At 38.1% G+C, this 24,386-nt stretch overlaps 2 protein-coding genes across 7 annotated transcripts; both read right to left on the reverse strand.

Annotated features, from left to right (window-relative positions):
* Window positions 1-709: 709 nt before the first annotated feature.
* LOC122872096 (zinc finger protein 135-like) lies at window positions 710-10,026 on the reverse strand. Of its 3 annotated transcripts, none has more exons than XM_044187841.1 (10): window positions 9,665-10,026; window positions 8,356-8,575; window positions 7,514-7,882; window positions 6,629-7,123; window positions 5,196-5,897; window positions 4,352-4,413; window positions 4,117-4,269; window positions 3,455-3,653; window positions 2,250-2,606; window positions 710-1,564 (listed from the first exon to the last, which is right to left on the reverse strand). In XM_044187841.1, the coding sequence occupies exons 3-10, from the start codon at window positions 7,848-7,850 to the stop codon at window positions 942-944; spliced, it is 2,928 nt and encodes a 975-aa protein (XP_044043776.1). In that variant the 5' UTR covers window positions 7,851-7,882; window positions 8,356-8,575; window positions 9,665-10,026; the 3' UTR covers window positions 710-941. The 3 variants fall into 3 exon arrangements, with proteins under 3 accessions (XP_044043776.1, XP_044043758.1, XP_044043767.1); XM_044187823.1 differs by having other exon boundaries at window positions 8,041-8,575; XM_044187832.1 differs by having other exon boundaries at window positions 2,337-2,606; window positions 8,041-8,575; window positions 9,665-10,022.
* A 1,933-nt stretch (window positions 10,027-11,959) lies between these two features.
* LOC122872106 (zinc finger protein 287-like) lies at window positions 11,960-23,953 on the reverse strand. 4 transcript variants are annotated; one of them, XM_044187854.1, is made up of 12 exons: window positions 23,779-23,953; window positions 20,112-20,286; window positions 19,537-20,003; window positions 17,340-17,526; window positions 16,813-16,862; window positions 16,009-16,174; window positions 15,827-15,910; window positions 15,538-15,612; window positions 15,323-15,424; window positions 14,730-14,801; window positions 13,562-13,804; window positions 11,960-13,127 (listed from the first exon to the last, which is right to left on the reverse strand). In XM_044187854.1, the coding sequence occupies exons 1-12, from the start codon at window positions 23,785-23,787 to the stop codon at window positions 12,343-12,345; spliced, it is 2,415 nt and encodes an 804-aa protein (XP_044043789.1). In that variant the 5' UTR covers window positions 23,788-23,953; the 3' UTR covers window positions 11,960-12,342. The 4 variants fall into 4 exon arrangements, with proteins under 4 accessions (XP_044043789.1, XP_044043798.1, XP_044043807.1 ...); XM_044187863.1 differs by having other exon boundaries at window positions 15,338-15,424; window positions 23,779-23,952; XM_044187872.1 differs by having other exon boundaries at window positions 16,813-16,901; window positions 19,705-20,003; window positions 23,779-23,951.
* Window positions 23,954-24,386: the final 433 nt, after the last annotated feature.

Raw genomic sequence — 24,386 nt, forward strand, 5'->3', positions numbered from 1 at the left:
AACTTATGGCATTATTATCTGCTGCATTGTGTTACAGTAATTGCTGGAACAGAGACATAATTAATGTTAGTACATCCACCTGTGCTTTTCCTGCTCTGACAATGCAAAATGTCTTCTATAAAGAAACAAGAGAGCTTTTGTGTTAACAAGTCTTTCAACATGATGAAAAAGAAAACATGAAGTTCATGTTCTTGATAATGTTATTTCAATAAAATTCTCCCTTTGTTGTTACTGTACTGTTTCCCCACCATTGGGGCAAAAAAAGTCACGTGAAATTCAAGTTTTAACATATGAAATATATTTCACATTTTTGTACTTTTTAGCTTCCAAAGAGGAGCAAGACAGAAAAAGGTTGAGAACCATAATTTGGATACAAAAATAAATTCCCAACAATGGTAGAAGTAATGTGAACACTATTATCCTGCTGCATGATAATACAATGCATAAAGCAGATTATATTTATGTATTAAGATACAAACATTTCTGACTAAAATAACAAGCATATATGAAGTTATTAGCTGCTGCTTGTAATATATATTTCAAAGTACAGGCTTTTGTTTTTGTTTAGTTCTTTTGCCAAGAATGCAGTAAAAGCTTCTTCCTTTGTAACGCACCAATTTATACTGTGATCTGTGGAGTCAAATTATTGGATACAATCAATTCCGGTCAAAGTTTTGGTGAATCACAAATAGAAACACAGACACAAAAATAATTAACAATGATTCACAATATCATGATTTATTTTCTTAAATACTTCAGTCCAATACAAGTACGTGATAATGGAGCTGACTGTACACCATATAGTACATGTGATTACTATAATATTGCTTGGCCAATCACTTCAGTCATTTGAAAGATATTTTATTTCACATAGTGATAGATTGGCAAACTATTATATTTGCTTTTACCCTTTATATTTTCTCAAACTATTGTGAATTACATTATTGATTATTTACCACTAGCAGCTGTTGTTTTGGTCTCCCCAATGGTTTTGTTGGAGGTTTTGGCTTCTTGTCGTGAATCTTCAGATGTGCTCGATAACCTTGAGAGTAATAGAAGCACTTGCCACACTTCTCACAAGTATACGGTTTCTCTCCCGTGTGAACTCGAAGATGAACTTTCAGATCACATGCTTTGGAGTAACTTTTACCACAGATTGAGCAGAGGTGAGGCCGCTCTCCGGTGTGAGTCTTGAGGTGCACGTTGAGGTGGGAGGATTGTGAAAACGCCCTCCCACACTGATCACAGTGGAAATTCTTTTCTCCAGTGTGTGTCAACTCGTGTTTTTTAAGTGAATCTGCTGTGACACAACTCTTTCCACACTCTGAACAGAGGAAACGTGAATCTCCTGAGTGAACACGCTTATGTATTTTAAAATAATATTCGTTTTTGAATGTCTTGCTACAGTCAGGACATGCATAAGGCTTTTTGTGACACTGGCGGTGTTCCTCCAGCTGTTGTTTCTGAGGAAAGTCCATTCCACACTCTCCACACATATGAACTGTTATGGGAGATTCTTTAGGGGGACTCTTCTCTTGAACTAATGTCCAATTTGGTAACTCTCCTGTGAGAAAAACAAACACATTTATAGTCATTTAATTTCAAAGAGTTGTGCATCGTTAAGGCACGGTCACACCAACATTTAAAACATTTAAATTTAGCTGCAAAATCAATTTATATCAATGGAATCGCTGTAATCAGTGGATTCGCTTGTGTCTGCACTCATTTTTTTGCTTTTAAACTGTGTTGCACTTTTTTTAAACCACCACTGTTGGAGTATAAACTGCTCCACAAAAGAGACATGGTTGGCAGACAGTTATGGGAAAGGAGTCATTGGTACAAATTTATCTCTTGAATAAATTGTGTGAACATTTGCTCCTTTAGCGACTGCGGTAACTAGCTCAAAGAGCCCTTTACTCCCTTCAAAAACTCTTTATTGAATGAAATAGTGTACAGTTCAGCACAGCATAGAGAAAATAGAAAGAAACTTGCAAAGCTGTGACTGACTATTAACTGCCTGGCTAGCATGTTAGCGGCTGTCTCACTAGCTACAGTAGTTTACCAACTAGCCGTGGGAGTAGTCACTACATCACCAAGCTGCTAGAGCCAAATATTTCTAGAAGGCACATGGATGAATTTCACTGTGCCACTTTTTGGTGTGACTGGGTCTTTAGGGCATAGTTTACACAAGTTCCACAATATTAATCAATTATAATTTCTACACATAAATCAAAAACAACACTTTTTACCATAAGAAGACTGTAGTGGAAGCACGAGAAAAACACATGACCAGAGACATCTAATTAAAGACAAAGATGCTTCTTGTTGCCTCTGACCTCTGTGAACCTTCATGTGTGTTTTGAGGTTTCCACTCTGGGTGAATCCTCTTCCACATATGAAGCACTGGAAAGGTCTTTTCCCTGAGTGAATCACGAGGTGTCGCTGCAGAGCGGTGTTGTGAGAGAACACTCTTCCACAGGTCGGACAGTCGTAGTTCTTCTTGAGTCTGCGAGGCTCCTTGTATTGTTTTGGCTCCTCAGATGGCTTTTCCTGAGGCTGTTCATGGGAGCTGCTGTGTTCAGGTTCTGGCCGTCTTAAAGTACCTTCTAAAACAAAACAAAAAACATAAGGTAGTGTAAATACAGTAGTTTTTTCTAAGGAACATTTAGCAAGTGGCTCCAATAGTAGAGGGTCTGATATGTCATTTCAGTTGCTTATTTACACATCCAGCTGTTAACAAGTACCATTCGCTTTCACCTGAGGAATGTAAGTTAAGTAATATTTACTCTCCCCTTTTGGTCTCTATCAACTCCTGAGGGAAATATCTGTCCCCTTAGCTGCTAAAGAGCTTTTACGTTGAAAACAGCTGCATGCTGCGTCTGAAAACGACGCTGATGAGAGCGCTGAGAGTGAACCAAAACATTAAAGCTGCAGACAGTAAAACCAAAACAATGAGCTGAAAGATGCTAAAAAGGTCTGTAGAACTGCAGAGTCGGGTGATAATTCTCTGTGGGTTCATCACAACAAGCAACACCTTTCACATGCATGTAGTCATTTTATCCACTGTTAAAAACATATAAAAATATAAAAACATTGATTAGTGCAGCTTGTTTTCTACTGCCCCCTAATAAACCTGCAATACAAACTTGATCTGCATTGAAATAAAATCATGTACTTTAAGTTTATTCCATATCATTGTCTCTTTATTATTATGTTGTTGTGTATACACAGTACTTCTTTCCCTGTTTGAAGGTATAAGAGTCACAAAACGATGCTGACATGTTTTGTTGTTCCATGCTTATTGTCTGTGAATGCAGATATCTTTGTGATGGATTGTAGATTCCTTTGAAACTAAATAAAGATTTTAGTGACCAAAGTCTTGCTTTTCTCAATTATAATTCTGTAAGAGTTGTATGTGTTCACAGCATAATACCATAGTACCAGTCAAACTCACCTGCAGGTGCTGTTCTGTGATCCTGGTCCTGTGTCTCAGGTCTGTGTTCTTCATTGTGATTTACCTCTGCACCCGCCTTGCTCAGGTGCGTTTTCTTTGATGTGGAGTTATGTGGGAGGCGTGTGGTAGGCCCGAGCTCAGAAGGTGGTGATCCAGAGGACTGTTCTGCTGGACAGCTCTCTTTAAAGTGCTCCTGATCCTGTCATCATGAGTTGTTTTGAATGTTTTAAATTATTATCATGTTTCTAGTTATAGGGTTTAATTTAATCAACACTCTAATGGTACTTTCACAAAATCAAGCAAGCAAATCAAGTTTTTTCAAACTTAAATGCAGTTGCCATTTCTTTCTTAAACATTAAGATGACAACAGATGCCATCTTACAAAAAATAAATCTGCAACCTGTCTCAAAACATTAATACTATATACTGACTATGCAATTGATACCCAATGTGAGGCACAATCAAATGCAGTGAATGCCACTGTTTGGTACAAGGAACTCAAGTGGATTTACAGCACCACCTACTGTCAATTTAACAGTAACTTCCACCCAATTCAGCCAGATTCTTACAGAAACAAGTGAAACCAAGAATGATGGTTTCTTCTTGTCAACTTTATCTAAGATGTCAAGGTAACCAGAGCAGCTTGATTTAGCATCACTTACTGTTGTGCTCCTGAGCAGGGCACTGACATTAATGCTTGCTCCTGCTGGAGCACCATAAGCCTGATGACCCTCTGCTGCTCTCCAGTTAGATGAATTTGGGTTTTGGTCCCACAGGTTGAATGCTGTATGTTGACCAAAGTTCCATGGAGACTTCTGGAAAATATAAAGCAAACAATGAAGGGATGTGAAGGGCAGCAATTTAATTTTAACATCTACAGGGTGCAATTCCTCTCACCTGGCCATGATTCCATGCAGCATGATTTTCTAGGTTGCCAAGGTGTTGCTGGGGCCTATTTCCTGTATAAACAAATGACTCATATTCATTATATTATAGCCATTGGTCAAGTGACATAAAGTTAATACTTTAGTAATGTGTTTAAAGCTTGTGACTTTTGAAACACTTGTGGAGTTTTGTTGCTGCTGCAGATAATATACAACTTGATGATCTTAAGTAAATATTTAAACACACACGCTTGTCTTGAATTATATAAAGATATTTCCACATACCGTGTTTATTTAGGACTATGTTGGCAATAAAAGGAGCATGCAGATCATTTAATAGCACCAAACTGAACACCCAAATTGAACAGTTTTAAAGACAATTAATTGCACAACTGTAACAATATTAATTATCTTATAAACCCACTTTCTAATTTGGAATAAAAGCTTCTGTTTAATATAATCCATCTGATTTCTGAGTTCTGATTTGTTTAGAAATATAATAGTTGAGATGGGAAAGTTTAGCACAGACAGTCTTAATATTTCTGGCATCATGAAATGGCTGCACCATGAAAATTTGGCTGTAGGTCTTTTAATTATTTACTAAAAAAATATGTAAATCCCCTTTTAAGAGGTGTGACGCATTATATGTAATGTGTAGAGCAGAAAAATCAAGCAAAGCTGTATTATATTTATATAAATAGTTGGTGGAATTCTTCTATGCTGTGCAGTCTACAGCAACACACTCTTTTTAAAAAAGTGAGTAACACGTTGTGAACTTTATGGTCATGAAAATACATTGTGCTTACCCTACACAGGCTCTGATTTAGATGGTAAAGTGAGTCAATCAATACACCTACCAAGGTCAGGAGGTTCCCAGGTCAGGTCCTCTTCATCTGAATCAGGCAGAGCTCTCTTGGGCCTGCTTGACTTCCTGGTACTCCCCAGCTGTCTGGGTCTGCCCAGCTGCCTGGTGGGCCCTATGGGTTTGGCATTGTGAGTCTTCTTATGGTTGTTGAAGCCTTGCCTGTAGTAGAAACTCTTCCCACACTCTTCACACTGGTATGGCTTCTCTCCTGTATGAACTCTGAGGTGAACTTTAAGCTCTTCAGCTCTTGCATAACGTTTACCACAGATGGAGCAGAGGTGAGCCCTCTGTCCAGAATGCGTCAGATAGTGCGCTCTCAGAGTAGATTCCTGCTTGAACCTTTTTCCACATATAACGCACGGGAAAGGTTTCTCTCCTGTGTGATCTCGCATGTGGTTCTCGAGTCCCTTTGAGGTCTGGAAACCTTTATCACACTGCAAGCACTGGTAGGGCTTCAGACCCTCATGCCCAGCTTCATGTTCTTTTAATTTCTGGATGTACATGAATCTTTTGCCACACTGTGTGCAGGAAAATGGTTTCTTTGATTCATGGACTTGTTTCAAGTGTTCTTCCAATAGTTGTTTTTCTGAAAATTGTATCCAACACAAATGACAGAAGCAGATTTCCACTGATGACTGAGCCTCTTCGGGTTGAGAGAACCTCTTCTCTAATGCTGTGATGTTGGTAAATTTCCCTATTGGAAGAAAAGCAAAATTAAGTTAATCCTTAAAGCTGCAATTATCAATATTTTTATATTAACAATGGATTAACGTTGCTTCAAAACTAGACATTAAAGCTGCACTAAGCAATATTTTTCATGTTAATGTGTAAGGTGAAAGTGGTTGCTTAAAGTGACGAACCCATAGAAAATTATCATCCAGCTCTATGGAGCATTTCAGCTCATTGTTGTGGTTTTATGGCCTACAACTTTACTGTTTTTGTTGACTCTCGCCTCTCTCATCAAGGTTACAGTAGGTCAAGGTCTAATCAGGCAGCTGTTTTCAGCAAAAAGAAAGCTCAGATAAACACTACCTGCCCAGCACAAAACAAGACAGACAGATGTTAGCGATTAGCTGGTGAACATAGTGGACCATTTAGCAGCTAAAGAGACAGATATGTTTTTCACAATGTGGTGGAGACCAAAAACAGAGCTACAAGGAGAGTGTATTGGACTTACATCTGCCTGATGGCCAGAAACATGATTCCAAATAAATGCTCTGTGTTTAATAGACAATTGAAGCTGTATGACATTTGAATAATGCTACACTTTGATGTTTATTTGCAGACTTATTTTCAATTATACTGCAGAATCGAAAAACTTAAAATATTGGGAAAACCAACTGCCTGTTAAAAAGAGAGACACTCACAGAGAGAAACTGAAACTGTCTTAACTTTAAAAGGTACTGTAGACCTCAGTGCTCTCACCTTTATGAACCTTCTGGTGTGTTTTGAGGTTTCCAATCTGTGTGAAACCTCTTCCACATGAAGTGCACTTGTACGGTTTCTTCCCTGAGTGAATAATAAGGTGCCTTTTCAGAGAGGCACTAGTCGGGAACTGCTTTCCACATGTTGAACAAAAGTAAGTCTTTGGAGCCCTTCGCTCTTCTTCAGGTTCCACAGCTGCTGCAGGTGGTGGATGGTAGATCCGCCGGTGGACTATCAAGCTTCGGTTTACTTTAAATGTCTGTCCGCAGTCGCAGCACTTGTGAAGTGGGTGTTTGCCATGTTTCTCTCTCAGATGGCGGTCTCTGGCGTATACACTCTGGAAATCCTTGCTGCATTCTGTGCAGCTGAAGAGCTCCCCAGCCTCAGTTTTCTTCTGACGTTTCCTGGGTGTTGTTTTCAGAGACTGGTTATGTTCAGGTTTGGCGGGTGTAGCCGTGTGTGTGTCACCAGGTAATGTAACATCATGAGCCTTACCTGCATGTATGAAACAAAGAAGCTGGTAGGTGTACAGATCAACACCAAAAATGTCACACTTCTAAGTTTGGAGCATTCTTTGTGAAAATCAGCTGACAGTCTCAACTAACAACATTTTACTTTTGTCTTAGATTCGCCTTGACCTCTTGTGTCTAGGCACCTACATGTTCTGCAATGAAAGTAGAGGTATTAATTTACTGTCCATTTTCATTTTAACCTTGGCTTTCTGTGTGATCTTGTCATTAGTTTGCATGTAAATTTTAATCATCATTATAACAGTACTGTTAATAAAATATTTACAGTCAAATCTCCAGGTCTAAGAACGTTTTTGACTCTCTGACTTTCAGGTCTGATACTAAGACACCACATCTTTTTTCTGAATCAACCCACCAGCAGAATTTCCCTCCAAATTTGATGCATCTGAGCAGATGGGAGTACTGGCAGCCTCGGCAGTTTCCTTGGCTCCAGCTGACCACCCATGTAGGCTGAGGTGTTCCTGCAGCCTGTCCTTGCAAGAGAATCTCTTGTCACACACTTGACAGGAGAAAGGTTTCTCTTTGGTGTGGATTAAAAAGTGTCTCTTGAGTCTGTTAAGGAAATTGAACGCTGACCCACACTGGGGGCATTTATGAGGTTTGGTTCCGGTGTGGGTCCTCTGGTGTCGTCGTAGAGCTCTGCTGTTCGAGAATTTCTTAGCACACACATGGCAACAGCAAGACCGATCCATGCTTCTAGTTTGGTGCACATTAGGAATGACCTCTAAAAAACATAGACATTTAGATTGTCATACAGACAGAATGACATCCCCTTTCATCATTTAACAGGACCAGCGTAAATTTCATAAATCTTCTCTCCATTTGTATCCAAACCAATGAATGACAATTTATTCTTTCAAAAACAAAACTATTCCCACTTACTAGAGCTGCCAGAATCCCATTCTAACCCTTCTCCATCTGAGTTGATCAAACCACCAACTGCATCTTCTTCTTCTTGCACATTCGTCATAACAGCCCTCTTTTTAGTGTGTATTTTCATATGCGACTTTACATGACTCTTTATAGAAAAGAGGGCACAGGGCAGAAGAAAGGCTTCTCTTTAGTGTGGGTTCGCAGGTGAACAATCAGAGGGTTTTGAAAGGTAAACCTCCTGCGACAATAGATACATTTGTACGACACTGGAAACTGCTCGACAGTCCTTATCCTCAGTTTTTAACCGTAATGAAACTATCTCACATTTAGTCTTAGTTACGCTCTGATCTCCATGCAAAGGACTTGGACCACAGTAACTTCCATTCCTGTGGGGACTTTTGTTGTCATCTTTGGGTGGGTGTCCATCACCATTTGTGACATTACTGGCAGGGCTGTGCTTTCCATGGTTGGACTCAGATAACCAATCAGACGTGGTTCCACACTGGCAGGGGAGAGCTTGGCTAGGGCATTCACAGGAAGATTCCTAAAAGAGAGAAAGTTAAATCATTATTAACTAAATAAACAAAAAAACCTAATAGTTTTTCATAACTTAATACCACTATAGTCCAAAGTTTCATTCTTCCACCGGTTATTTAGCCTCAAAGATAGTTCTTATATATATTTATTATATGTTATGTACTTATTTTACTTAATATTGTCGTTGTGTTTCTCCATATTGCAATTCTACTACCGCAACTACTAAGGTTTCTACTTTTAAGTGTAGGTCTCTTAGACCTACACTTAAATAATAATATTGAAGCATCTGTTGTTAGTGTCATTACTTGTTAGCTTTTGTTGAGTTGTCCCTACTTTCTAATTGACTTCAGTAATGGTTTATATTACAAATCCATAGTTTTCTAATAATTTCCTAGTTTCTTGAAAAGAACTATGTAATGTAGTACTAATTAAAGGGAAAATAGAAACCTTCAGCTCTTCGCCCCAAATAAATAGTAATTATTTATTGATTATTGTTGTTCTCCAAACATGTTTAATTGTATGACTGTAGACAAAACCTCACAATCAACAATGAAAATAATTATTAGTTGCAGTCCTACACAAAACAGTTAAACATTAGCTCCACCTCAACCAATTACAACAGTAAAATCCTTTATATTAATTCATGAGTAATAATAATCTAATGATATATGACATATAATGGTATAACAGTAACAGGGGGCATTTGTTCTGCATTAAATACTCTTACTTTTCATATTTAAAATACATTTTCCTGATTCCTTAAGTTAAAGCAGGACTTTTCCTTGTAATAGAGTATTTTTACAGCGTGGCATTAGTACTTTTATCTTTTATCTAAGATCTGAATTCTTTCTCCACCACTGCAAACCTGACAACCTGATATTTTAACACTAGTCTGTCTCTTCTCTCTGCTCAGACACACCTCGACTGCAGCACGACGGCAGGCAGTGAAAATGCAGCTCAAACTTACACACTCTGCTATTCACAGCTAGCTAACAGCTGGCTAACAGCTAGCTAACAGCTGGCTAACAGCTGGCTAACAGCTAGCTAGCATGTTGCGCTGACTGGGCCGTTGTGGGCAAATTTATATAATACTCACCTCATTCATGGTGCCTTAAAATCACCACGTCAGCTTTAACCCACATCTCTCTGCATCACCACGGTGCATGTAACAAAAAGTTTTTTTAATGTCTTTGTACAAGCTGTGATACACTACAACAGCTAGCATGACACGCTAGTAGAGACGGAGGAGGCAAGTTCAGGGTTGCCAGATAGGAGGACTGAAATAAGCAATCCGAGCTGTCAAAAAGAGCCTAAAATGGCTGTCTGCTAACATCCATAAAAACATTACTCTGCTTTTAAGGTTTCAACAGTAGCGTCACTTCATGTTAAATCTGATTCCCACAAATATTAACAGCTACATATTGTTTTTTTACTAAATTAAATGTGGATCCGTTATTTTTTGCTTATAATCTTAATGGCATACTGTAGGACTGCACTATTATGACATTTTTTGTCAGATACATATCTAGTGTTCATAATTTATGGCTAGATATTCTGAGATTCGTTTAGGCGATATTAAAATAAGTAAATACACATTACAAAACTGTGTATATCTTTTGACAAATAAGCTTGTTATGAGACGTTACAAAGAGAACAGATTTTTACACTGGAGGAAAATCTGCATGTTAATGCAGACGATTAGCGATTAACTAAGTCCTCCTAATGGCAATATTTAATGGCTGGACTTCCATTTTAATTATTTATTTTGCATAAAGTGTAAATAGGTGTTATATATTATTATGATTGCAAAATTGTAAACGTGTAGTGCACACCTCTGGATCACACCTTGATATTAGCTAATGACAAGAATTAAAAAGAAACCTTTAGGTATCATACTGGTGAAGCAATATCATGGTAACTGTGTGGTATTAATGTTGACCTGAGTTTTTATGAATTTTCTGCAAATCAAATGTAACAAAACTTTTTTCCCCCTACATTAGCTGTAGACTGCAGTTTATCTCTTAAAAGGTTATAGTACAGTTGCAATGATTTAGTATTCTGTTATATAAACATTTAACCAGCTTTGAAATGAAACCACAAACTGATCCATCCTGTAATTTCTGTTCATGCTGCACAGGTAGATTTGACAACTACAGTACGTGTTGTAGCACCGCTTTGCCAAGGTGTGATGTCTTTGTTAAGTATTTCTCTCACTCAGTCAGTTTTATAAAATAACTTCTTGACATTGAAGTGAAATTAATCTTTCTCACACCCTGAAGGCTTGAACAAAGGTGTTAAAAGTTGTCAGTTTCCTCCTTCAGAGAACAGCAGGCACATTCAGCTTGAATCTATGCCAGTTATAGTGAACTCAAATAACAAATGTCAAAAAGTTAATAAAAGCCTCTTAAACAGCTTCTGCAGCATAATCCATTTCTCCACTGTCCATCTGAGCACTCCAGTTTGTTCCATACAACTTCAACTTATGACTACTATGGTTGCTATATATGTTTTTACAACACTGAATCAGTCAGTGTAATTGTATTTTTCACATAGCTCAACAGAAAAAAACTTGAACTTCTTAAACTAAAAACAAATCTCTTCAAATAAGACAAGAATAAAATAACCAAATGACAAAATAACTGACTGACAAACTGACAAATGGTGACAAAGCTAAATTAACGATGGTACAGCCAACAGTTTTTAGAAGTCACATAATAAGTTGAATGGCGATCACCTGTGAGCATTCAAGGTGAACACCACATAAGATGGGTGAACATTTCAGATGTGATGGGGGTGAATCTTTCTGCACTCCATTATTTTGTTTTATACTTCATTTATATCAGTTTGGAGAGATTTGTTTTCACTTTAACATTGTAGTCTTTCTTATGAGTTGATAAGTGCCAAAAATAACTAATTGCATCCGCTGTGGTTAAATATTGTAATACAAGATATAGAACATTAAAAAAAAAAAAAAAAAAACTTTCTAAAGGCACTTTAAGTGGCTCACTGCACAAGTGACAAATGGAAGCACAGTATTAAGCCATATTTTGGCAAAAATATGAGAATTTGTGTGAAATATACTCAGGATCCAGATGGAGAGCGAATAAATTGTTTATGTTTCAGGAGTGGTTCAAGTTGACTACAGCTGCTGTTCTCTGAGAAGGGGTAATCTACCAACTTTTAACAACCATCTTTCAAGACTACAGGGGATGAAGATTTATGAGGATGAGTATTATCACTTTAGGAACCGGTAATTTAGTCATCCATCTATGATTGGTGGAGTTTTTGTTTAGTGTGTTGGACTACAAACTGTCAAAGGAGGGGTCACTAAACTGATTGGAGAGAATAGGTCTGATACATTATTTCAAATGTATAAAAAAACCCAGACATGTTTCTGAAAAATGTCTGTATTCGATCATCATGGACTTTAAAATAACAAGGATATTGTGCATAATTTCTTAACATTAAATATTAGTATTTGGCATGCAGGATACAAAGGCACTCAAATTGTACAGATGGGCTACTAGAGAAGAGTAAACATAAAAACATGGGTACAAAACATGATTACAAGAAAGACAACACAGTAAGTTTCCAAATTATTCTTGGCAACCCACACTGACTCTGTAGCGCATATTTTCAGACAGTAATTGTCTCTGCTGTAGGTGGGAGGAATGGAAGGAAGAAGTACAGGAAGAAATACAGGAACGAAGCGCAATTTACTGTAATATCTTCAAACACAGTTAACAACAAAAAAATGCATCAATAGATCAACTGTTAGATGTCCAGCCTGGCATCTTGCTTCGGTCTACCGAGCTGTCTGGTTGGCCCGATGCGTCTTCCAGCATGTGTGCGCTGATGCTGCCGCAGACCCTGGCGGTAAATGAAGCTCTTCCCACATTGCCCACACTCGTAGGGTCTCTCTCCGGTGTGAAGCCTGTGGTGCACCTTCAGTTCCTCAGCTCTGGAGTAGCCTTTCCCACAGACACTACAAATGAAGGGTCTGTCTTTAATGTGGGTCTGGTAATGTGCTGTTAGGTACGAGTTTATCCGAAACGTCTTCCCACAGATGGAACATGCGAACGGCCTCTCCCCGGAGTGCTGCATCTCATGCAGCTTGAGAGAGGAAGCCAGGTGGAAACCTCTGCCGCACTGGGAGCAGAGGAACGGTTTCTCCCCAGTATGGATGCGCTGGTGAATTTGTATGTAGCTTTCATTGATGAACCTCTTGCCACAGTCAGGACAAGAGTAGGGCTTCTCCTTCACGTGGGTTTTCATATGTTCTTCCAGCTTTTCTTTTTCATTGAACTGAATGCCACAGCGGCGGCAGAAGAGAATCTGTGATGAGCTGTGCTCGACTGCGTCTGATTCACCAGCTGTTTCTGTGTGTGTAGTAATGTGGTGTGCTTGTAAAGCTGAATGACTCTCACATTCTTTTCCACATTCCAGGCAACGGAGGGATGATCTGATCCTGGACTCCCCTGGCAGAGACTTCAAGTATTCGGAGAGTTCTGACGCTATGGGATCCACCTCATCGTCAAAATCCACAGCACCCTTACGACCTTCACAGAGACAGAGGAGAGGCAAATCATGTTTTACTCTTCAAGTATAACAATCTTTGCATTGTTTAAGACTTCAATTTTACTTCACTTATTTTTTACATTGAGCCAAGTATAAATAACCGCACTCAAATCAATGTAGTTTTTCCAAGTTGACTCTTGAGTAGCCAGTTTTGGGCCAATTCTTCAAATATTATATGTATTAAATGTTTTGCTCTCTGTTGCGCTGCTCTGCCTTCCTTTTCCATCACCATTACAGTTAGGTAAGTTGGAGACAAGACTAGGTTTGAAAAACTTTGTAAACCGCCATGCTGGTTTTCCTGTTTTGCTCTGTGAACAATGATGCAGCAGGAAAAATGCCAATTATTCAACAACAACAATAGAAGTGCAAATATTCCAGGAGATAACTGTAAATATTAAGTATGATCCAGTCTCACCTAAGTGGACTTTGTAGTGCGTTTTCAGATTTCCCTTCTGGTTGAAACCCCGACCACAGATGGAGCAGCAGTAAGGTTTCTCTCCTGTGTGAATCAGCTCGTGCCTCTCTAGTTTGTAGGCATGAGGGAATTCTTTACCGCACACCGAGCAGTGGTACTCTATCTTCTCTTTGGGCTTCTTCAGGAGCTCAGGAGGTATTTCTATTGGAACACGAACCATCTTTCTGCCAGGGCGCTTCTTCCCTATGTGGGGAAAAAGAAGGTGAAATTACAAGGTGCTAAACGCTTAATGAAACCGGCTTGTAACTCACTCACAAACTCAAACTCACTCCTTCATGTTGACCAAATGCAGATTGGTCTGTTCATAGTGAGATCCGTTCTACACATGCTAACCTTTGTCACGTGTAGGAAAGGAAAATAATCGCAGCAGCAGTTTTTTTTTAAGTATTTTAAAAAACTTTAAATAACGGGGTGCTCCGGTAGATCACCTGGTAGCCCCATGTACAAGGCTGAGTCTTTACTGCAGAGGCCAGGGTTCGAATCCAACCCGCAGCCCTTTCTGCATGTCATCCCCCCGCTCTCTCACATTTCCAGTCTCTCTTCAGCTGTACCTATCAAATAAAGGCAAAAAGCCCCCCAAAAATAATCTTAAAAAAACAAACAAAAAAAAAACGATACTATTTTTATTATAAACTATTTTTTTTAGAAACATCTATGACCTCTTCCAATCACTTTTCTTGCCTGTAGATGGTACACTTTGGTATGTCTACATCTAATGCTGCTGCTGCTATATCTTTTGCTGATAGGTGAAACAGGTTGGACTGGAACTGCTGCTGCTCTGCATTTGGACGACCATCAAAGACGCTCCGTGTCCTCGTTCTGTAACGTGTCTTCTTTGTGTTAATGAGTGCTTTAGATGATATTGGAAAAAGTCTAACATAGTTGTACATTAAAATCATATTTCCTGTCAACAGTGTATCCACTTTTCTAAATCACTACACTAGGTTTATTTAACTGCAGGCAGCCATAGCAGCAGTACTTACATTACCTACATTATCAGTCAACACACTGTTTCAAACTGAGCTAACCATGGGATAACATGGTATTAGCTGCAGCTGCCCTACCTCGCTGGTTATACACCCTTGTGGACCATTTTATTTCCTCTTACCAGTAGAAACCCTTGTGTTTTCTCCTTCAGAAGATGTTTTTGTATCTTTCCTTCTTCTGTAAGGTCGCTTTGCTGGTAAAAGAAAAAAAAAAATTATTGCTTTAGTCTAAAACATAAAACTGACGTTAAACTGTCATAGAAATATGGGTTGGGTATCGAGAACTGGTTCAAAATTGGATTCAAAATTTTTAAGAGCCAGTGATTTGTTAGTAAATGTCTTTTTAGATTCTGCTCATCAATCCCAAAAGTGAAGTTTGCATGTGTATATTGTTTATATTATGGCAGATCAGAGCTAGGACTCAAAAAGTGGCTAAAATCTAACCCAACTTTCCAGCAACTGGTTTTCCATATAATAGAAAGGGCATGGAAGAAGGTTTCGCCTATTTGGGAGATGAACTCGATGAACTAGTCACGGATGTGACTAGTTCTTTTGCCACTCCACAGCGCAATATTTAAAACTGAAACCCCACAAATGTCCACATCTTTCTGTAGACCTGTTTTTCTTTTCTTGCTCACATAGCATGAAATTAACCAGAATCAATGAGCAGAATTGGATTAAGAGTCAACTAAATCAGAAAGATACCCGACCCTACTTGTTGTTGTTTTACCAGCAACACGGCGGACAGTTTTTGAGTTTAATTCTTCTGATTCCACTATGATGGGGACATTTCTCTTTCTTCGGGTGCGCCTTGATACTATAAGATAAAAAGTAAGACTTATTACAACAAAACAATAACATGAAAAATTATCATTTCAGATGCAAAAACATACATTCAATTGCCATAAAAAAATCAAGAGGAACACTCACTTCCTGGCTCTACCTCTAGGTCTTCAACAGACAACAGTGGAGCTTCTGAAATCTTTCTTCTGCCTCTTCTTTTTGCTTTGTGACAAAGAAAAAAAAAGAAAATATTACCATATGAAAAGAAACATAGCTATTATATTGATGCCGAATTTTGAATACCAGCTTAGAATACAACAATCCGCCCAATTCTTATTATCACTCTTCTGAATCCTCCATATGTACTACTTAAACCAATATTTTGAATGCGTATTATAATGACAATCTTTTCGTCTTTCCATCACTTCACACACACCAGGATTTGCAGGAACTTCTTTCTCTGCGTCTGAGACATCCAGTGACACCACTGGAACCTTCTTCCTTCTTCTCAGTCTCTTTCCTGGTAACATTGTGTGCAAAAAGATCAACGAAAGAACTGAGTCATAACTATTATTTACAACCTGTACAGTTTTCATTTTTCTTTTGACTTGTGTTTACCACGATATAAGGATGAGACAGCTGCCATCTTTACTACTCTCTCTTTTTCCTCCCCTTCTTCCCTTTCTTCATCTTCCCCCACAGACACAACTTCCATGATGAGCGTTGGACTACTGCTGTCTCTCTGGTTTTGGCCTTGCAGCTGAGACTCGGACAGGACGACACCCTGTGATCATAATCATTAAAAACCATCAGCAACATATCCCTCAAACCCTCCCTAACAGTACTAGCTGGGTAACAGTACTTAAGCCTGCAAACAGAGCAGAGATAAAAGCATTTTTATAGTAGTAGTTATAGGATGTAATCCAAACTATTCTCTGGCAATAAAGTGTCGTTTTTCTTATCTGTCTGGGGTCAGTGTGGTGCTGCACTTGCAACTGATAACTGTTAATTAGTAATTCTGCCTATTTATCTACCGTGCAGTGAGACTGAAGACTCTCTCCTCTGGTAGTTTTGGTTCACTATTGTATTTTGACAATGAAATTTAAAAGGTGAAATATACCAAGAAGCACAAGTTACACTGTGCTATTTCATTAATTTTAGACAGTGAAGTCTGTATCTCAAGAAGACAGCTGTTTTGTGTGAAGATTTCAACTCTGCTTCATCCCTAAACAAAGCACTCATTTTCAGGGACAGCAGACAAAAATACAATTTTGGGGGGCTTTAGGGACACATATGACAAATTAATTTAACAAGTGGATCATAATTCTGGTGTCCAGGACAACTCATTGTTTTCCAACACTTGAACGGGCCAGCCCTTATCTATGCCTTTGTATCGCAAAATCGTTTCTTCAGACAAATTACCTTGCTCGGCTGAGGACTTTCTGTGCAATCAGAGCGGTCAGGACTGTCTCCTGTAACAATCAAGATAGTTGGCTCAGGTTCAGAGATACCTGCCATGACAAGTGATATTCAACATCAACATTATTTTAAAACTGTAGTTTATGCATTCATGCCTAACATAAACGGCTGCATTCTAGATTAAAGATAAAGTCAATGTAATGATAAAATAAATGTTGCGAGTTATGAGTTTATAAACTGTGAACATGGAAAAAAATTATAACAGAAAACAAAAGAACTAAGGCTCTGTACAATAGAGTTTTCATACATTTAAAAGGTCTTGTTTTGGAAATACTTAAATATATTTGGTTGCCAATTGCCAACCAAATATATATTATATTGTCTTATATTTTTAACTGCTATTTAAAATATTCTTTGTCAAATAAACTCATATGGGAAAAAGAAACAGGAGTGGTCCATTGAGTAAATAAATGTTTACTGCTTGCATAAGTAGTGGCTATATAGTAAACGTGCTGTTATGAATCACTTACTGGCATCCCATTCTACCACTTCTCCATCAGAGTTGATTAATCCACCAATTTCTTCATCTTGTTCCTCCTCTTGTTCCTCCTCCTCCCCTGCCTGCAGTCTGACAGTCAAATGGAGCGTTTGGTCCTCTAAGTTAGCAGATGCCATCTTGAGTCCATGTGACATCGGGGGCTTACGTTCAGGAGAATCCTAAATACAGAACACAGTGTGAAAAGGCATTCATTTTCTGCATCTTTTGGGGGTCTTTACCAGCAAAGCTAATCTGATAAGAAGTAGTGACACTAGTTTTGGACATTTCTCTCCTTTGGTTGGAATGAATTGTGACAAAAAATCTCTAATCCCACTTTGTTTGATACTTAACCTAAACTAAAAATAGCAGTTAAAAAACAGTCACTGGGCCTCATGCAAGAACATTTTCGTATTCTTGTTCATACGAGTGTTTCAAGTCGGATTCACCAAACTCTCTAAACAGGACGAACTGGTCTTAAATGGCTCCTTTCAGCCTGATTAATGTCACCTGTTCATGAGGAGGTGCATGTTTGTGAGATGTGATCATTAGCATAAACAACGCCTCTAAAATTGCCATTTGTCCATGACTAACATGAAAGGCAGTCAAAGGGACGTGACAGTCAAGATGATATTACAAAGGAGAATATTATAGTTATTATTATAGTGATGTTACACTGTCGGTGCAACAGAGGATATTTTACTAGACAAAGACCTGCATAAAGACCGTGAGGCAACTGTCAGAGTGATTTCCCTAGCAACTACTTTCTGTACATGACTCATACGATCTGGACCACTTGAGAATTTTGTTTGTACCTAAGATAAAATTGTAAGTAAGAGAAAATTGGTGAATGCCATATATCCTCTTAAATCACTCGTACATGCTACTTATGAACAAATCTGTTCATACGAGGGGTTCATATATGAGGTCCATTGTGACATTATTTTAAAAAAATGCATTTACAATCAACAAATGAATAAAATAAGCAAGAAACTTAGGGGCGAATTCACAAAAGGATTGCGCGGCTTTTGTGGCCGGTAAACCTAAATAAATACGACAAAAAGAAATGTAATTCTCAAAGCACCCGCAAAGGCTGAACTGCACCCCTAACTGCGCTGCCAAGCAAATAGCGTCTCGGTGCTCCGGTGCTATTTGCAGGTATGTAAATTAGGTAATATGCATACATTTGGCCCCTTTATATGCAAATGAGCCTCAAAGTCCAATACACAGGGCTAATAGCCACACGCAGTTAGAGTGAAATTATTAGTGTCTTCAGAGAGTTGGAGGTAAATGAAGCGCATTTATAAGGGGTGTCACGCCCAGATTTTACAGTGATCATGGCAGCAGTGATTGTAGCCAGGCGAAGCAATAGCACATCACAGTATCATATGTGCACAGGTGGCACAGAGAATGAGGGAATGAAACTGTAAAACAACATAAAACCTGCTGCTGTGAGAAACGGAGACAGTGGTTACCCTAGCACAGAGCAGAGTAGGAGAGAAAACGGCTCCCCATGCACCCAGAGGCATGAGGGAGAGCGCAGTTAAAGCACCCCAAATAACAATTACTCTGACAAAACACTCAACACAGAGTGAGTCAGAAAAAAAGAGAGACATCCCGCAGATAGAAACGAATGAAAGAGAAGGGGGAGTTAATAGTTAAATAGAATAAGTTCTCTTTCAAATCAAACATCTCTTTCCACATGAGTGGAAAGTATTGTTCTTGCAACTGCATTTATAAAGTTTTTTACTCAAACGTTGCTTAACATGTCATGTGATATGCTATTTCAGTACACCTTAAGAACAAATATTACTGGGACCACTACAGAAAATTGCAGATGAACATTTAACAGACGCAAAACAATGCCAAACTGCACTCAGCTGCAAAACTTTATGAGCGTGTTTATGCTGTAATATCATTAGCGCAATATCTTTTGTGAATTGGACCTTGAGACGGCGCAGATAGCAGTTGCAAATGATGTGCAATTCATGGTGCTATCAGCAGCCGCAATTCATTATCTGAGAATTTGTCCCTTAGTATATAAATTTCAGATCTTCAGCTGATGCGGACCATATGAAACCACTACTAGATGACTAGAAAAACAATTAACATAAAGGAGATTTTTCTCTACTAATTACTAATGTTTGCATAAGGTTATATAAGGGATTTCTACAAAAAGTAGTTTTACATACTGTTTGGCAAGGTGCTGATCTTTTGGTCACATATAGTTCTGCTTCTGTTGTCACAGATGTGCTTTGTTTCACGTCAAGGTTCTGGTCTTGAGCATAACACTCATCCCCTGCATGTGTTCTATGATGGGATTTCATGTTCTTTTTGTGACTGGGAGTCAACTCACGTACTGTGTTATTGCACTGATGCACAGTCACACTTCCCGGCGCTTTTCCATGTACACAGGAAACCTTAGCTTTCTCATCAGAGTCCATGAGCATGTGTCTCTGCCGCCCCTCTCTGGCAGAGGAGCTCTGCCCATAGAGAGTGGGGCCACCAGAGTCCTCTGAGCATTTCTCCACCGAATATACTCTCTGGTGTCTCTTTACTCCATGTGAAATGGCGCTTTCCTTCCCGCATGCTTTGAGGTGGGAATGACAAGTGCGTGTGGAAGTATCCTCTTTTTCTCCCTCTGAGCTGAAGCTGTCATCTGTGTTTAACATTACAAGGCAAAACAAAAATGTGAAAAGTCACGATTGAGTAACTGTGTGTACGTCATCTAGTAAGGTGATGCTGATATTTAAGATTTTGCACTCACGATTTTCACTCACAGTCCAGCCTTCCTCTTCCTCTTTGATGATTACTTGAATCTCTGGTGTCTCACAATTACAGTCAGGGCTTGCTGGTGCTTGTTTTGAATTATGATGTGGCGAATTCTGGTCATCATAGTTTTCATTTAAACTCAGTGACAAAGGATCTTGGAGTTCAGGATCCTATTAAGAAATAAACACGGACACTCAGTAACCAACGGCCGCAAGGCATACAAACCTCAGAAACCTTTAAGATGTGCGACCACCATAAGTTAGGGCAGCTGTGATTAAGGGGAAAATGCTATATAATGATACAAGTTTCATCTGGCAGAGATAATTCTGAAAACAAGCTTTCTAAATTCTGTATATGCAAAGACTTATACCCAGTGGGCCCCTTTTAGCTTAGCTCAACATCTTGAGGCTTGAAAAAAAGGTCAGGTTAGACAAGTAATGCCATATTCATGACAGCATAATAAGACAACATCCCATTGTTACAACTTAGTTGCGTTCATATATTGCTCCATGAATGTGACCTGCATTGCCAGTCCTGTAGTCTCACATTAAATGTTTAATATTGCCTAAAACACACCTGGTAGACAGGTGTGTAGGAGATTGAAATAATGGTAAAGAAGGTAGTGAACACCTGCACGCTGTCAACACTGTTTTATTATAAAAGCAATGTTCGGTCATAGACCTACGTGAAGCATTTTCACGTTCAATTCAAAATATAAAGCAACAACATCTTTATGCCCGAGCCACAGGTTAATCTAACAAGTAGTCAAAACAAATCAAATCAAATGGGTGGAAGTTCGGTGCCCTGTTCGAACTTATCTTCATAAATATTACTAGTTTTGTTCCCATCCAGTATTCTATTCTATTTCCATGTTTCTATTGTTTTCTATGGATATTAAAATACCTTGCTTGTCTCATTTTATGTATATATTTTATCGGTTACTGATTGTGTAATTGTCTGAGTTGTTTGTGATTTGACTGCTTCTTTGTTTGGTGTCCTGCTGTTTTTTCAATAAACTTAGTGCATGTGATGGGGTTCACTACCTTCTTTTACACCATATAAATGTAAAAATAAAAAGCCTAAACTTGTTTGTTGTCATATATTTCTGGCTGTTTGTTAACAAGTTAAAGCAGATATAAACAAAGTGTATTGGCTTTAAAGCTCTATTTTAATTAACTGAACCAACTGTATTATTGTTAATATCTGATCTTATTCACATTGATCTGCAGATTATGGTGGATTTGCAGCCATTTTCGCAACAATTTGTTGACAAAGAGAGAGATGTTGTTGCCTTCAGAGATTCCTTCTCCTCTCCTTCTTGTAACTTGTAATCTCCTACTTGTAATTACAACTAGGTCTCTCATGTGAACAGTTTTCCCCAATTGGCTGTTCATGTTTTCAGTTTGTCTGATATGACATGCCGGGCAAAAAAAGCTCTAATGTGACCATACCAGTGTTTTAGCCCATTTATTTATCTTCACTGGTGCAACCGCTGGTGTCTGTTAATTTCTGTAGACATGAAAACTAATTTGCAGTAATTTGAAACTTGCTTGAGTTAGAAAATGTATCACAATGAATATTATGCCCACTTTTATTGTATGTATTGCAGCGTATTGCTGCCACCGTGAGGAAAAAAAATATTTGCTAACTTTCTCATTATAACGAGAAACCTCTCATTTTCACCTTAAAACAAGACATTTTTCATGTTATTATGACATATTTTCTTGTTATTATTAGATACCAGATTATTCAGTTGTTTTTTTTCCGTTATTCCGAAACTTTTCTTGTAATAACAACGTATCACTTAATCTTGTTATATCACACAACTTTCTTGTTATTTCACAAAATCAACACATCTCATTAAAACAAACTTTTCTCGCTAACATGATAGGTTGGTATGTTGCTATAACAAGAAACTAAGCTGTTGATTTTTCACTATTTTCTGACATTTTATAGACTAAATGATTAATCAATAAAGAAAATAAATGGCAAATTAATCAACAATGAATTGTTAGTCAATCAAACAATCACAAATGTTGATTTTCTTACTCCTTGAAAACCAAGTCAGTGTTTGTTCTTATTATTATATATCTCAGTATCATTGCAGTTACCGCATATCCCTGTATTACTACATACCTGTATAACACTTCTACCTGAGTAATGTATGTAGATATACAGTATCTTCCATGTGCAGTTGATTCTATTTTAATCTATGCAAACTCAATCAAACACCTGGGTATACAGTATAACCTACTTGCATTAATATACAGTGTATTTTTTTATCTGAAAGCATATCCTGATTTTACCTGAACTGGCTGATTATTTTATTTTTATTTTATTGCTTTTGTGTATTTTATTTCTTTATATTTCGTCATTCACTGTGGTATTTTATTTATCTTGTTGTGAAGCACTTTGTTTTGATAAGTGCTCTATAAATAAAGTTTTAGTATTTTTTTATTATTACCGAGGCGCTATCTTTGTACAGTGTATATTCAATGAATATTAGTTAGAGGTCTAGTTCAGTTTCAATTTTCATTCATTTTTTTCTATTTAATCAGTAGTATTTAAGGTTTAAATTGATGTTTTCTTACCCACCTCCAAAATGTCCTCTCTCTATCAATTCAATTCAATTCAATTGGGCTTTATTGGCATGGGAAACAAATGTTAATATTGCCAAAGCATGTGGAAATTAAAAACATACAATAGAAGAATTGTGATATTAAAATATATACAGATAAGTAAGATAGGATAATAATTTTTTAATGAAAATGTGTGTGTGTCTGTAGGTCATTCACTGTCCCTCAGGCTGTGGCATGTTGATATATATTGGGCAGCAAGATATAACCCTGTCTCCTTCTCCTAGGAGTATTTTTAATTTTGAGAGGTCATTTAGCTCTTTGAAATCTGAGATTACAGAGTTGAACTTGTTAAAGTAAATGCTCCTTATTTCATTGAATGTTGTACATTGTCTATCTAGCTACCTTTTTACTGGGCAGAAAGTTTGTTATGCTTACATTTAGCAAATGTAGTGTGATCAAGCATAATGCCAAAAAAAACATATTTATAAGAAATTGACAGTTTTTGTGAACCCCTTTAATGGATGGCACAAGCGACTGAGATGTGGTCATACTAGTGTCATCAATCTTAAATGCATGCAAGCAATAATGTTACAGTAGGCTGCTGGCTTAAATAAACTTCTGTTTCGTTACGCTAGACATTATCCTGAGCACCATGCACTATGTGTCTGATATTTTCTTCACTAACACCAGGACACAAAAGATGCCCTTGCACTTCCCCGAGAGTCAGAAGCAGTGAATAAAACATTCACCCGGATAAGTTCTGTTACTGAATGCAACCCTAGTTAGTTTAATTAAAATAAACGTCACTAGCTAACTAGCTAGCTATCAAGCTGACAGTATTAGTTAAGAGTTGTTGTTAAATGTAAGAGCGAAAGAGGATTAATATCTAAATCAATGTCACCCCAGTCGACACTGTACTTATTATTTATCTGCATACCAGATTAGCGAACTGTATCTATCTAGCTAACGTCAGTTAACTAACGTTAAAACGTTAACAGTTAAGCTAGCTACATCCAAAATCCCAGCAAACGACAGGCAGCTGTACAGTAAAAGCCCGAATAGCAGCTAAGCTGTCTACGTTACCTCAAACATAGTGCGATGTGGTCGCTGGATGTCATAAGAAAACTAGGGGAACAGTAAATCAGGCTAAGTTGTTGCGTTATTATGGTTGAGGGCAGCTGTCATGAACTAACCATACAGTCTTTGCTAGCTAAACTGTGTTGCGCCACCACTTCTTCTTCTTGTTTTTTTTTTTTTTGATGCAGCGGTTACCATCCGTGATGGCAGGTCACCAGCTGGAAGGCGCATACCGCCACCTACTGGCCAGTGCAGAACAAGTAACATAGATGCTGAGACGTCATTTTACCACATACCAGTCAAAGATGAAGCCACCAATTTGGGCACAATAGGGTTAGATAGTCTTATAAACTACAACATTTTTGGGTTGTGACCTCGTAAAATGAAGCAGTGCCTACTTGTGACCCCTCATCACAGGTTATGAACGTGGCGTTGAGTTGTGAGCAGTTTTTCCTTTTCAGATTGTTTCATATGAATCCTTTCAATCCTGTAAAGGGAGAAGCATACGGAAGCAAATAATGACCTTAAAGCAACTGAATATCTAATTTTTAAATTTAAATACCACTGAATGTATAGCATGGAAATATTTTAGTTTGAAAGCCATCTATCTGAAT

The sequence above is a fragment of the Siniperca chuatsi genome, linkage group LG3 (assembly GCF_020085105.1).
Source record: "Siniperca chuatsi isolate FFG_IHB_CAS linkage group LG3, ASM2008510v1, whole genome shotgun sequence".
Lineage (NCBI taxonomy): Eukaryota > Metazoa > Chordata > Actinopteri > Centrarchiformes > Sinipercidae > Siniperca > Siniperca chuatsi.